The sequence below is a fragment of the Eurypyga helias genome, unplaced genomic scaffold (assembly GCF_000690775.1).
Source record: "Eurypyga helias isolate BGI_N326 unplaced genomic scaffold, ASM69077v1 scaffold17166, whole genome shotgun sequence".
In the NCBI taxonomy this organism is placed as follows: Eukaryota; Metazoa; Chordata; class Aves; order Eurypygiformes; family Eurypygidae; genus Eurypyga; species Eurypyga helias.
The window spans coordinates 53,010-67,113 of NW_010258916.1; the positions used below are offsets into that span (position 1 = coordinate 53,010).

The 14,104-nt window shown below is 38.0% G+C and overlaps 1 protein-coding gene across 1 annotated transcript in view; it reads left to right on the top strand.

Annotated features, from left to right (window-relative positions):
• The window catches only part of MTA3 (metastasis associated 1 family, member 3), a gene marked incomplete at its 3' end in the record, with an annotated part of 96,309 nt that overhangs the window by 35,624 nt on the left and 46,581 nt on the right, over positions 1-14,104 (top strand). The window contains exons 6-8 of the mRNA XM_010154531.1: positions 3,349-3,448; positions 8,516-8,704; positions 13,721-13,795. Of these exons, the coding sequence (XP_010152833.1) occupies positions 3,349-3,448; positions 8,516-8,704; positions 13,721-13,795 (364 nt within the window). The remainder of the gene's footprint in view (positions 1-3,348; positions 3,449-8,515; positions 8,705-13,720; positions 13,796-14,104) is intronic.

Consider the following 14,104-nt stretch of genomic DNA (forward strand, 5'->3'; position numbering starts at 1 on the left):
AGTTTTGCCCGAATGTAGGGCACACAGCACAACAAAATGATGATGGGCTATTTCATCCCTAGAGGGTTTTCTGGCAGGTTGTTCTTTTGTATGTGGATATTGTTGAGTTTTGCTGAATTAGTAGATTTATTTCATAGTCTTAGATCTTGACACTGGATTATCTTGGTTTGTTTTATGCATGTACGGTTGTCAGCTGCAATCTCTGTTAGAAGTCCTTGAGAGAATGTTCTTGGTTCTGGTCTTTAAGATAATTAAAATAAGGAAAACCTAATTAAGGTAAGACTGGATCATTTGGTCTAGCCCTTAAAGCTCTTACACCTGCTTGTGGATACAGCCTGTGCAAAGAGCGATCTCTGCTGTTAATACCAAGTGTTTGTCATCCTTGTCCATCTCTCTGCCACCTGTGTGTAATTCACTGTCTGTATGCCTTTGGGCTGTAGCTTATTTGGGGAGGTGTGGGGAGCGTTGGTTTCTGTTTGAAGTCTCAAGGGCTTTAATTACTCATTGAGTACCTAATATGTGACTAGCTTGCTGAGCACATTTTTTGGTTACCTGAGTTTATTGTTGTTATTATTGAATTAAATACAGTTTCAATTAAATATTTACAGTTATTCTTTGGATTCTGCCGACTTAATGGAACATTTACATTTAGAGTCTGTTTAAAAGAAAAAATGTCTGACTGTTCAGCTTGAGTTGGGTTAAGACCTAATTTTATTTTGGTAGCAGGTGGGTGACGACAGTGGTGTGTGTTCTGGAAATGGGCACTGGTTAGTTTTGGAGTTTTGGGTTTTTTCTTTTAACATTTTTTACATAATTCTTTGGTGGTGGTACTAGAAAACAAAATGATGCAAAGAAAAATGGCAAATGAAACATTTGACTTTTGCATCAATATGTTCCTTATCTGTATTTTAAATTTAAAAACTAAAATTAACGTATTTTAATCATGTCTAAAATTAATATTGGATTTAGATTGTATGGCTAGATTGCACAGAACACTGTATATCACTTAAGTTTTTAGCCTAGTTAATATTTAACAGCCAAATGCTATAGAATTCCTACACTTATTTGGATTGTCTGAAAAATTCACTGGTTTTCAAGTTTCCAGGGAAAGGTGAACTGGAAGTTACCTTGATTTCAACATACAACCACAGACACACACACCTCCCTGCCCTCCTCCTGTCTGTCTTTCCTGTGTCCATCATTCCTCCCCCCTGCCCCCAGCCCCTGAATGGCACACTGCCTGCCTTCTATGGCGGCTCTTATTTGTTTTGCACTCACGTACTCCATGCTCCCACACAGCACACAGCATTCCTCTGACGGATGCGATCCTCTCCTCCTCAGTACAGCACTGGAAGTGATGTCAACTAGTACATCCATTCTTTTTATCACTTACTCAGAATAAACCCAGTTTTATATTGTGTCTTCACTTTTACTTCACATACTGGGCAACATAATTCCCTTATGCTTGGGCTCTGAAGTCAGCCTGAAGAGTTTGATGTCCCCGAGCGACTTGTGAGGACGCTGTCTTTGTAATTTTCATAGCATACTCTGATTTTATTTTAGACTATGGGCAAAAGAAAATAGTGTTAATTATGCAAAAGGAAAATAAGGAGCTAGTAGGTAGCAGCAGAAGGGAAATACAGTCATGCTGCTTTACGGGTTTGAACAGCAGCGACAGAAGGATCACAGGAAGGACTGCTTAGCTACAGCCCTTATCAATGTGAACATGTTTAAAGGGGTTGACGGACTATCAGGAAATGTGTTCACAATAGAGCCTTATTCTTGGGACTGATTTGTGGACAAATACTGTTTTATGTACTGCCAAACTTTTTAGAAAAGAAAATAGAGTGTGTGTGTTCTTGTCACATATTTGCCATCTTTGCATAGAGGGAGCGAAGGCTGTGGAACAACGTTCCAATATAACTTACTTATTCCATGGCATTTAGAAATGTAAGCAGTTAATATCTGGAGGTGTGAATCGCTGCTGTTTATCTTCCTTGTGTCTCATAATTGGCAGCAAGTACTGAAAGGTGCATTCAGTATTAAATGTTTTGAGCTTCAAGATAAAATCGCAGTTACAGATGTTATCACTAATTCCTCCATGATCAGTAATATATCTTAGTGATTTAAACTCTCGATGCACATCACATCATTTTATTGTTGAATACTGGGTTTATAGTACATAGTAATGTGACACTTGCAGTGTGTTGATCTCTGTTGGTGACATTCCTTATGGGTATAATTCTGTACTTAAAACTTGTGTGGAGTGTAATTGCTGAGTGTGGCTCCAGTCCTAAGTCCACAGGTTTACACTGTATTAAAAACGTTAGGTGAGTAATTGAGTCTTCGAATATAGGACTTAAATCACGTCAAAACTGCAACAAATAAGTTTTTTATAATATCATAGTGACACAGTGCACCTCGGGTCAGAATGCAACTCGGGGTACTGAAGCAACATCTGTTCTTTTAATTAATAATCTTTCTGATGTGTCGCTGCCTCTTTGCTCATTTTCTGCATGATATGCAGAGCCCAGTCAGATTCTTTTATGCATCTTTCCCTTCACTGTCCATGCTATATAGATAGGCTTCCAAAAAAAGTATGCAAGAATAGTCTCCATCATACCAATGTTCCATCTCTATTCCTTATCTTTTGTTGCTCTGGTAAGTATAGTAAATGCCACGTAAACTCACCAACAAAAGTGGGGGGAAAAAAAGTAGAAGTTTGGAAACAAACTTGTCCGTTTCAATAACCGAAATGCTTTTATTAAGTAGGCTGAGACGTTTATTTCATTGTTACTTAAAACCTGTAACAAAAATATGATTTTGGAGGTCACTTAGACTGAGCTAATTTCTTTGCCTCACTAATGGAAGTAACAGACACACATTACTGAAGCGAATAAAATGTTATTAATTTCCTCATGGGGACATGGTGACCTCTCTTTTTTAATTGTATTGTAATTTGTTGAACAGTGTGGTGGCTTTTGAATTGTAAAAATAATAGTTATGATTGTAAAACCTCAGCTGAGGAGGATCTTGGACTTCATAATTAATAAAAAAATTAGTACATTAAAAAGTTGGTACATTAACATACTCTGAGTGTCTTGTGTTTCTGCGCTGTTGTTCTTCTCTGTAGGTTGTTACTTTGGGGGAGAAGGTCAGAGTTTTTACTGTGATGTTTGGTGATTTGTCTTTATCAAATTCTCTTCTGTTGGCCACGATCTGAAATCTTTGGAGTAGCAGTATGTGACTTACTCTTAAAAGGACACTTTATAGATATGACATAGTCTGATGATAAAATAGAGGATACATCTTTCTATGCATTTACTGTCTCCTGTTTCTCTGTCGTAGTGCGGTCGGCACGTTTGCTCGAGCACTGGACTGCAGTAGTTCTGTCAGACAACCTAGTTTACACATGAGTGCAGCCGCTGCTTCCCGAGACATCACACTGGTAGGTGGCTACTTAAAAACCCTACAGCTCTCCTGTTTCTCTGAATTCAACAGTATCTGTTATTCCAGAGTCCTTGTCCTATGGATACCTGTTTTGCTTTAGGTACCTTCTGGCAAGGTGTGTGTTTGTACGGTAGGTAATCCCATGCGTTTTCTGTAAGCGCATTGGTGCTACCCTTGTACTCATACTGTAAATCATTTGACTGTAGCTGAAATCTGTTAAATATCTTCAGATGTGATGATTTGAAGAGTAGACTGGATAATACACATTGTATAGGGATTCATTCAGTGTAATTGGTCAATAGTGTGATTTGATATATGTGGTACTACAGCTGGTTGGAAATTGTTTAGATAATGTTTTGTACTGACTAGATGTGTGTATCGGAATGTTTTATAAAGTGTAAGCAATCTGATTTGTAAACAGCTGTTTGAAGAACTTTGTACTTAGGATATCCTTAGGATGTTTCCTTAGTTTGTTAAAGTACTCACTGTAACGTAAGCACCTGCATCTTAAAGAGAAATCTAAAAATATATCGCAGATATAAGTTTTGTCTCTGTATATTCTCATTAGCTGAGATGACAGGATGTGCTACAGTAATAGATGTGCCAGGAAAGCTGTGTGAGAACAAAAAAATGTTACTGTTTTGTAGAAACAAGTTTGACTTAGATTTCCAAAGATATCAGCAGGAGTTGTTTGTTTATTTTAAGTATTTGGGTACAGAATCATGAAGATGATAATTAAGGCTGAAGTAGATACACTGTTCATTAGATACTTGAGTATTTGAACTAGAGGATACTCAATGAAACCAACAGATCCATTTAAAATAGTTAAGGTACTGCTTTAGAAAGTGTCTAGAGAGCCCCTGACATTTAGTTACACAAAATTGTATGGGAATGGACAATGTCAGCAGGTTAAAAAAAGGCATTAAAAAAATTACGGACTGTGGATCCATAAATGGGTACTGAGGAGAATATGGAGAGGTGTACTGTCTAGCATTCCTAATTTCCAAGGTTTGTAGATGCTGATGAATGAAATGGGAGTTGAACTCAGACTGTGGTTAGTCTGACTTGAGTATTTTCTCTAACTAACATCCCTTGGTGTTGCAGTCAGAGACAGAATGCTTGTCTGGACAGATGACTGATCTGATTCAATAGGACAGTTCTTATATTCCAGATAAAAGATATTCATTAGTTTTATGAGAGAAATATTTAATTTCTTGCATTTTTGTGGTGTACTGAAGCAGGAGACTGATTTAGTCTGGACTACGGTAGCATAGTAAAGGCAGTTTGCAAAATGTAGTGTTTTCAGTAATACTGAAAATGAATTTTCAGTTTCACAGTTGCTGATTTGACCTTACCAACACAATTCTCCTCACATTAAATGCTTTCTGTTTTTCCACCAAGATATTTCTTTAGTTTAACATTTTAATGAAGATTTCATTGGATTAAGAATTTCTAATAAATCCCACATATTGCGTATCCTTCTTTACTGTATTCAGTGATTAATAGCATAGATTCATCCTTATTGCAATTTCTTCAAGTTTGAAAGTAAATGTGCGGTGCTGCTAATAAAGGGATACATTTGGTGCTTGAGTGCCGTATAAATGTTTCTCCATTGCAAATGATCCATTAAGTTCCATTACACTTAATGAAAGGCATATCTTATAATGAGGCACCAGAGGAGCCACCCCAGATTTAATTATTGTATCGGTCTCTTCTCATTCTCCTACCCCCTCAGCTTTTTAAAAACCTTCTCTTTTGCTCTTTGGCACTGTACTTCCTTCTAAGTTAAGAAAAGACATATTTGTCATTGTAGTAGTTATTCTTTCAGACGTTCCCATGTTAATTGGGAGCATATTTCGAGCAGCAGTTAAAGTTAGTACAGACGTTTGCAGAACTTGTTGTGTATCTTATTTATGCTCTGGGAGGGACGTAGGTGCATAACACTAACAAAACTATACTGACCGTATTCTTAAGGCAGATAACTCTTGCACTTGAAGTGCTATTAATGGGATTTCTCTACACCACGCTTGGGCTTTCCAGTGTTCCCAGTTAGTTGTTTCAATTAGAGATTACTGTAAGCAGACTGAAAAAAACCCCCCGAAACCCTCACCAAACAAACAAACAAACAAAACCCAAACCAAAACAAAAAAAAACCCTTCCACAACCCTCAAAAAAACCCCAAAACAACAAGACAATAAATGCATAGGCTATAAACATTATTAAATTCACAGTGGATGTACACATTAGGGGGATTCTTAAGTTTAACAGTGAGAGGGGCTACTTTCAGGCTTCCTTATTTTGAAAACACGGGGAAGGGTATGAGACAAGTCAGGAAGCTGCCAATGCTTTTAGAAAACCTACTGAAAGACATGAAACAATGTATTTACCTTCTTAGGTGATAGTAAATGTCCTTCTTTTACAGTGGTAAAGGCTTGTGAGACAACCCACCGAGTGAAATTTGGATTTCTGGCCTTCTCAGAGTGTTTTATTTTGTAATGAAAACTGATCTCTAAAAGAGAGAGAAACCAGGAAGACTTCCTGTTTCAGATTCCTAAACATCACATAGTGCATACACTGACAATAAGAGCCATTACAGCAAGGCAGGTTGATGGAGTCACTTGCTCCTTGCGGTGGGCTTGTTCAGGACTGTACTGTAAGCATGCACATCTGGTTTCGGGTGTCACTTCAAAATGAAAAGTGTGAACAGGGTTTTGCCTTTGCATTTTGAATGACAACACCTTAATGATTTTTATTAGTCTTCCAAATGTGTGGCTTCTAAGACAAACATGCTTAAAATATTACTGAATTATAGCTTCCATACTCTGTTTCCAGTTTGAGTTCTTTGGGGGCAGTTCAGTCTAGTTGATTTAACTGACTACTGGAATTGCAGCTCATTTGGGAACTGTGTGTTACAGCTTGTTTGCACCATGCCCTGTTATTCCTTTTCTTCCCAGCTTCATGCAGCCCCTTCCTTAGCTTTTGGTGGATAGTTTCTTCCTTTACGTGCTTAAATTTGGACTTGAAGTTCCCTCTATCTGTGTAGCTAAAGCCCTTCCTCTGGTGGGACCCCTTGTCTTTGCTGGACAGTGTGCTCTGAGCAAGAGTTCTTAGGGAAGGGTTGTTCTTCCTCCATCCTTCAAACTCAGGTCTGGGAGAGGCAGTGACAGTTCTTCACAGCCTCCTTCTCCTTAGGTTAGGTATCAGGAACCTACTAGTTGCTTCTTGGAGTCCTCTCATCTTGGGTAAAGGAGATAGAAAGGAGATACTCCAGGATGTTTTGTCTTGGGCTCTAGTAATGTCTTCAGGCTGCTCTTGCTTTTGCAGTTTACTCACTGCAGTGGGGGGATTTGCAGGTGAGGGCCGACAAACCTGCAGAAGGCAGTGTGTTGTCGTGGGAACTTGTCAGTGGGTCTTCTGTCACAGAACAGCTCAGTGAAGACAGTATTTATCCACAGAGTTCATTGTGAACCTTTTCTTCAGTAAAACCAGAAGAAGCTTTATGGAATCACATGTTTATTATAGATGGAAAAATGAACATAAGGCAAGAGCAAGATCCTGATTCTTTCACTTCTGTTGTCATTTTTTAAGAGAGTTGGTAACAGTGAATAGATCCGCACTTAGCAGCTGCTTGGAAGATGTCTGGTGTGTACTGCTTTTCCACAAGGGCTGCAATTTAAAAAGCTTTAAGCCTTGGTAGCACATACACTGTGAGAGTTCACTCTTTAGACCTAGCTTACTCATTGCCCGAGTGATCAACAATAAATAAGTGGTTTCATTTTACATTCTCTGATCTGCAGATTATGAGTTTTAGACATGACATCATGCTACATATATCTGTATTAGAATATTTCTATACATATTAAAAGGCTTCTTCTCAAAGCTGATGAATTCAGCTTGAACCATGAGTGAAATGGCATTGTGGGGTAACAGTGACACTCCTTGCAGACAAAACAGTTCCAGAATCCTGTGCTTGATAGCTTTCAAAGAGTTATATTGGAAACTGGAGAAAGATGGTAGCCACTCGTAGGAGGTGGTAAAAAATAAGGAGAATTCTGTATTTGCAGTACATTTGTATGCAGAAGCTCAACTGGAATAGCTTTTTAAGTGCTATACGGACACATAATGGAAAGGTTTTTGAGGAAACCTTCCTTGAAAGATTTTGAGTGCCGCCCTCAAGATGAGTTTAGGGCTGTGTGAGAGATTGCACGCTACAGTTACAGCTCGTTGCTGTGGTGGGACAGATGGGCGGGAGGCTGGTGTGACACAGTCACAGGCATTGCTGCGCTTTATACCTGTAAGACTTTCTTCAGCACAACATTGGGAGATTGTGCTGATGGGGGGCTTCTGGGACACTGAGTTGGAAAGGCTGCTTTCATATTCCTGATTTTCACTACAGGTGGATTTGTGATGTTAATTGCTTACTTTTCATATTCCCATCGTTGGTTAGCTATGTGAGCAGTCACTTTTACCTCTAAAGTGAAATGTTATAACTTGTTTGTTTTCTGTTTTTCTTTTTTATAAAGGAAAGCAAAGTAACCAAAGAAACCTTGTTTACGCACCCCTGACAAGAGAGTTTAGCGAGGGACAAAAATGTTGCTTGTTTTTCAGTATGATGATAATGAAAACAATAAATGGCTTCCTTTCCCAGCAGTATTGAAGCACATATATGTCTGGGAAGCTGTTTAGCTGCTGCTTAAACTGTGGTTAATTGAAAATGGCCCCTCAGTCAATACATGCCACTTTCTCTGCTGGGCTACTTGGAACCGATTTCTACCAACTAAAGATTTTCTAGAAATGTTTGGTAGTAATTTGCAGGAACTAATAAACTAATGTTATTTTTAGTGAACATTTTATAAGGCATTTCCTTTCCCAAATTAAGTAATAAACAATTTATTTTCCTTATGTTCCACAGCAGAAAGCCTATGATATCAAGACAGATTCTAAATTTAGCCTTAGTTGAGGCTTCTTGCACGGCTTATAGAAAATAAGACATTGAATTTGCATAAACTGAAATGGACTGCTGTCTATTTAAACAAGTTTGTTACTCTCCCTTTCTCCTTGCTAGTTTCATGCCATGGATACACTGCATAAACACAACTATGATTTGAGCAGTGCCCTCAGTGTTCTAGTGCCACTTGGAGGGCCCGTCTTGTGTAGAGATGAAATGGAAGAGTGGTCAGCATCAGAAGCTAGTTTGTTTGAAGAGGCATTGGAAAAGTATGGCAAGGACTTCAATGACATTCGACAAGACTTTGTAAGTACGGGAGTGGTACACTTTGCTGTTACTGTATTTCTGTGTGGGTAAGCCTAACTGCTTTCTGTAGGTTTGGAAGATTAGTTAGGGAGAAATCTGTGTAGCTGATGCATATGTATGTTAATTATATGTATTTTTTCTGGATGGAAGTTAATAGGCTTTCTTGTTTGGTGCCGCTATTTGGAAAGATGTTGACAGAAGATAGTCTGTTTAATGGTAGGTTATCTCATGCTGATGTGTTTTGATAAGGTTTTTTACAAGAATTTTATAAGCATCTGAGAAAGTTGGAGCAGCTTTTCAGAACTTTTCCAGTTTCTAGTGAAATTCATTAGCAGCTACATGGCTGACTCCCCTGAGTGTTTCTGGAAAGCTGGGGTTTCCCTCTGTGGTTAGCAGAGAGAAATTTATATTCAGATAGTGTTGCAAGTGCACTACAGGGAGCTATTTTGACATATTAGATACTTTGGCACTTCTGAGAAGTAAACGAAATGTTTTCAGTATGTTGTAACTACACTGGTTTTGGTACTGGAGTATCAGACTGCAGGGCAGCAAACCTTTAATTTGTGGAATTCTAATGCGGAGTCATTTAAAGAAATTGATTCTAACACTTATTGCTGGAACTGCTAGTAATTTGTGGATGTTTTTTCACATTTCTTAGAGAGCCCCTTTCTTTCAAGGAAAAAAGATTTCCTCTGTTGAACTAAGTTCAAGCTGGGCTTTGTGAAAAGGTTAGGATTTGAGCCAAAGGAATTCCAGTATTTAAGACGGAAGTCGATTGAAACATTTTCCCAACTCATTCTGCATGACCCTGAGAGCTCAGGGTTTTTTTTTTTCTTTGCAGATGTTACTAATCATCTTTGTGAGGGAAGAATGATCATGTGTGGTAGATGTACAAGGCCTTCCAAGCTAGGGTGGGGGACAGTTGGAAGAGGCTTGGCACTGAGCTAAGCTGCCTGTTCTTCACTTTCACAGTGCTGAAATGAGACAGATAACTGAATGAAGGTGGGAAGGGAAGGCTATTGTTTTGCTGAAGAACTGACATTTTAACAGGTGTATTATCTGCATGTTATTTTCGACGGTCCTAAGGGAGAAAATGTTCACTGGATTCATCGCATAGGGTTGAAAATTGCATCATGGATAAAATAGCTCTTCAATTCAAGAAAATATGATTGGAAAAGAACCTTTTGTAGAGTTTTAGAACTGAAATCTTAATCTAAACTACAATTCCTTATTATTTCTCCTACAAATAAATGGACCTCTGCTGTAATTATTCAGTAGCTATGTCTTGTAATGAAATGTTTTCTGATACACAGTATTTGGCTTTCCAGAATGCCTAAAGCATATATGACAGATTTTATTGGCTGTTTACAAGTTGAGTGTAAATGTTACACTCCATTTGCGTACAAGTTGAGTACACAATTTGTGACCAAGTATACATGAGCCTTGTCTCTGGTATTGACGTAGTATTTTTGTTTTCTGTATCGCTTCTGTGTTTTTTAACACATAATTCTGTTGAGACAGGTGCATTAAAGCCATACAGCAGAGTAGCAGGTTGCAGGAATCGCTTGTGCATTTGTAGTGTTCACATGCTAGAACTCTGAATGAGCCTACTAGAAGCTGTTGAAAATGTTCAGATTTTATCTTGGGTAGACTCCTGATACGCTCCACTGAATCTTCCTTCCCAAAACACAGAGGTTTTCCCTTGCTCCCCTCCCAAAGTGAGAGACACACACAGATCTCGAGAGAGGGTTGCGTAGCCTACTGAGGACGCATTAATGATGAGTCAAAGTGCAGCAGAATTGGACGTGGGTTGCTAACTAATTATAGTCTAATTTGGTTAGAACAGTGATGTTGTCTGTCCTTAGTCCCTTCACTTTTCTTTACCTTTGGAAAAGTGGCCTGTCATTTTAAAAACCTCAGTGGAAGAATATATATCTTGCATATCAGTTTGTATGGTGTTGGTAACTCAGTGCACACAGTCTTGATCTAGTTCTGTGTAATTTGAAATCTTTCTATTATATTGAATATTTTGTAATCTTGGGATATCTTAATCTCTAGAGTAAAATTTATGTATTCTCACTTGAATTCTGAAAGTATAGTGGTTTGAAAACCAACATTTGGTTTTAAGGAATCATCTAAAATAGTACTTCAAGATTTAGATCATGGATACATGAAAAGTTTTTGCAGGGTGGGGTAGGTGTAAATATGTAGCACTTCAGCAGTGATTTTTTTCATGAGAATATGTTTATCCTCTCTTCAGTGGCTAGTCACTGAAAAGTAAGTACTCTTACACAATGAGGTGAGAACATGGGCAAAGAAGCTAATGTGCTGGCAGTGGAGATACCAACTTGTTCAAGTGTCCACGGAGGATCTAAGGATAAAATTAAATTCTATGATGCCTGGGATTAAACTGGAACCTAAGCAGTGATGTAGTTGTGCCATAGGACAGGCAAGACTGTCACATTGCATGGCAGGAAGTGGATGGTAGCAGACTCCTGAAGCTGGAGGGTTACAGAGTTACCTGCTTGAGGCAGTGTATGCTGGAGGAGCTGCCTCTTCTGAATTAGCCTGGGTTTGCAAGGCATGGCAGCTGCAGTCAGAGCCCTTACATGATGGTTGTCTAAAGGGCAGGTTCATTTACTTTTCCAGCAATTAGTAAGAACTGGCAGTATTTGACATTCACTGTGCGGCTCAAGCATTAAGCTATAATAATTGTCTTGCTAACTAATTTTTAATGTTTATAAATGAAATAGTGTAAAGGAGTTTACCTCTTTTTAGTAGACAGGAGAAGCTCATTTGTTACAATATTTATCAGTCTAGCCATTGAATAATCATTTTCATTAGCTGTTGACTCATCAGCTGTTAGAGGAGCTCATTTGTTGAGGTTCTGCTGTCTTTAAGAACCTGTGTGAATCCTAATCAACCTAAACTTTTAAAGTTAATTGAATTTATTTGATGTACTTGAATTACTTCACATCCCAGGGTAGTAGAATGGAAGAAGACTGAATATTTTATGTTCTGCAAATATAACTGTTTTCCTAATGGTAAGAGGTAGCTGTTATGCTTGTTAATTCTTAGTTTTTCATTAACAGTGGTTTTCACAAATTTATAACACCAAGATCTCAAATATGGCAGGAAAGGACTTGGGAATCAGATTTGAGCCATTTATAGAAAACAGGGGTAACTGTTCTCCAAGTCCAGAAGTGGAAAGATGCCTTAATGTTCATTTTAAGTTTGAGTTTTTCCTGCTGGTCTGAGTGGTCCATTTTTACCCTGAGGAAGCTGAGAATTCCATCTTCCTAGTTTTGAATTGCTGATACCTCTATATGAATTTTCTCCTACAAATACGCTACACAGATGCTCATTTTTACTTCTTTCAATTAGTGTTTAATAAATTTTGGTAATGAAAGTACATTATTTTGTGTCTGTTCACAGCTTCTCTGACAGTTCAGAGCAACCTCTGGAAAATTTATGTGCCTCTACAAAGTTTTGTCATTTTAAGTACGTAGGTAAAGAGAATACAGGATATTCGTATTCACTCTGTCAAACAGGTTTTCCAAGTGTGAGTCAAAGTGGGGAAGGATTATTGGTTATCCATTCCGAGCACCTTAATTATCTGTCTTTAATTGTACCTGCCTCCAGAGTGAATAAACAGACTTGTGTCACAATCAGTAAACAGAGATTAAAGTAGTTTCTAGAGAAATGTCAAACATAATCTGTAGCATGAATGTGTTAGTGTTTAGGAAGGAAAATAAATACAAGAAGCTAAAATGTGCTACTTGACAGTGGCAGGTAGTTGGGGTGATAGTGCTTCACCTGGATGCCAGGAAGAATATGGACCTAGAGACTGAGAAACAGCTCATCTGTCATCACACACCAAATATGTGTTCATGTCACTGGCCTTTTCTTGGGAACAGTTTTCTTGAAGAGTAACTTACCTGAGAAAGCAAAAGGGAACGTAATTTAGAGGTTCAAGAACCTTTTTTAAGACATGGAGAAGGCCCCAAAGTGGAGTGAGTAAGGTTGGAAAGATAGTGTTTCCACATGCAGGTTTTTTTAAGGTGGTCATAAAAATCATCCTTATTTCTGGAGAGTAGATAATGTTAGTACTAATGCATGTCTCTAGGAAAAAAAACAATGCACAAAATAGTAACACGCTTGCAGGTAATGAAGGAGAATTGTGTGATTTCTGTGAGAGAATTACTAATTTATATGATAGAATTTATAGAGTTAAATAGGTGATTCAGTAGTAATTAATAACGGCTGCCATATGCTTAATTTTCTTCCCTGAACTTAGGCTAGTGCAGGTTAGTACAGTACAGCTAGGTTCGCTTTACCAATGAAAATGGGCTCCCAAAATACTAATAGTAGTTGTCATCACTTGTCCTGGGTTTGCACAAAAATTTTTGTGAAATATTTATTGTCAGTATCGCTCTTGTTGCTCGAGGCAGCACTTGTCCCTAGTGTCCTTTTATTTCTGGTTTAATGGTCAAGAATATGCAGAGGTTTATGTAAACTAGTGGTATTGTATGAGCAGAGTTATTATGGGACTTGAAAAACCTATGAGCTAAGTACAATAACCACTGTATTTTTTTTAAGAGTAAAATTGTTATGAGGCTCAAACACAGTCTTGTCAAGATGATTTATTTTAGTCCTGATGTTGTTCTCCATCTGATACACTTTATAATAGAGAGATTACCTTCTGTGTTTCCTGATGGAAATCTGGAGTCTGTTTTGATCATTTTGTTTAACCATATGGCTTAAACAGAATAAATTAAATTTGGATTTGGATGTGTAATATTGTTGTAATTCTGCATCTTCGTTAACTATAAAGAAAGTTTGTGTATTATTAATGGTAATATGTATCTATTTGCATATGGATTTCAATACAGGTATTTAATGGATTCACATTTTAGTATTTCTGTACCAACTAGACTTGGTTTTAACCTGTGTTTAATAAGATGTGGACATTGCAGTTTCTTGGGACCACTTTCATTTGTAACAAATGTTTTTCAGCTCCCTTGGAAGTCACTGACTAGCATCATTGAGTATTATTACATGTGGAAAACCACCGACAGATATGTGCAGCAGGTAATTTAATGGCTATTTCAGCATGAACCAGTCTGCCATGTTCTTGACAAATCTGAACTTGTTAAAGCATAAGAATCTGTATTCTTAAAAAGAAATATGGTGGGAGGCCTATGGTAGTAATACTTTGGGCTATAGACCAGTGGTTTTGTGCTGATCACAGGGTGCATTGTCAAATCCTCTGATGCCTGCTGTGCATCACATGGCTGTGAAGAGCTTTTTAAGCTATTTGTATTGTATGCTGGTTTGTAGCAGTTTGATTCCTGGTTCTTACTGCAGTATGGGATAAGAAAGAAATGGGCTGCCGAGCAA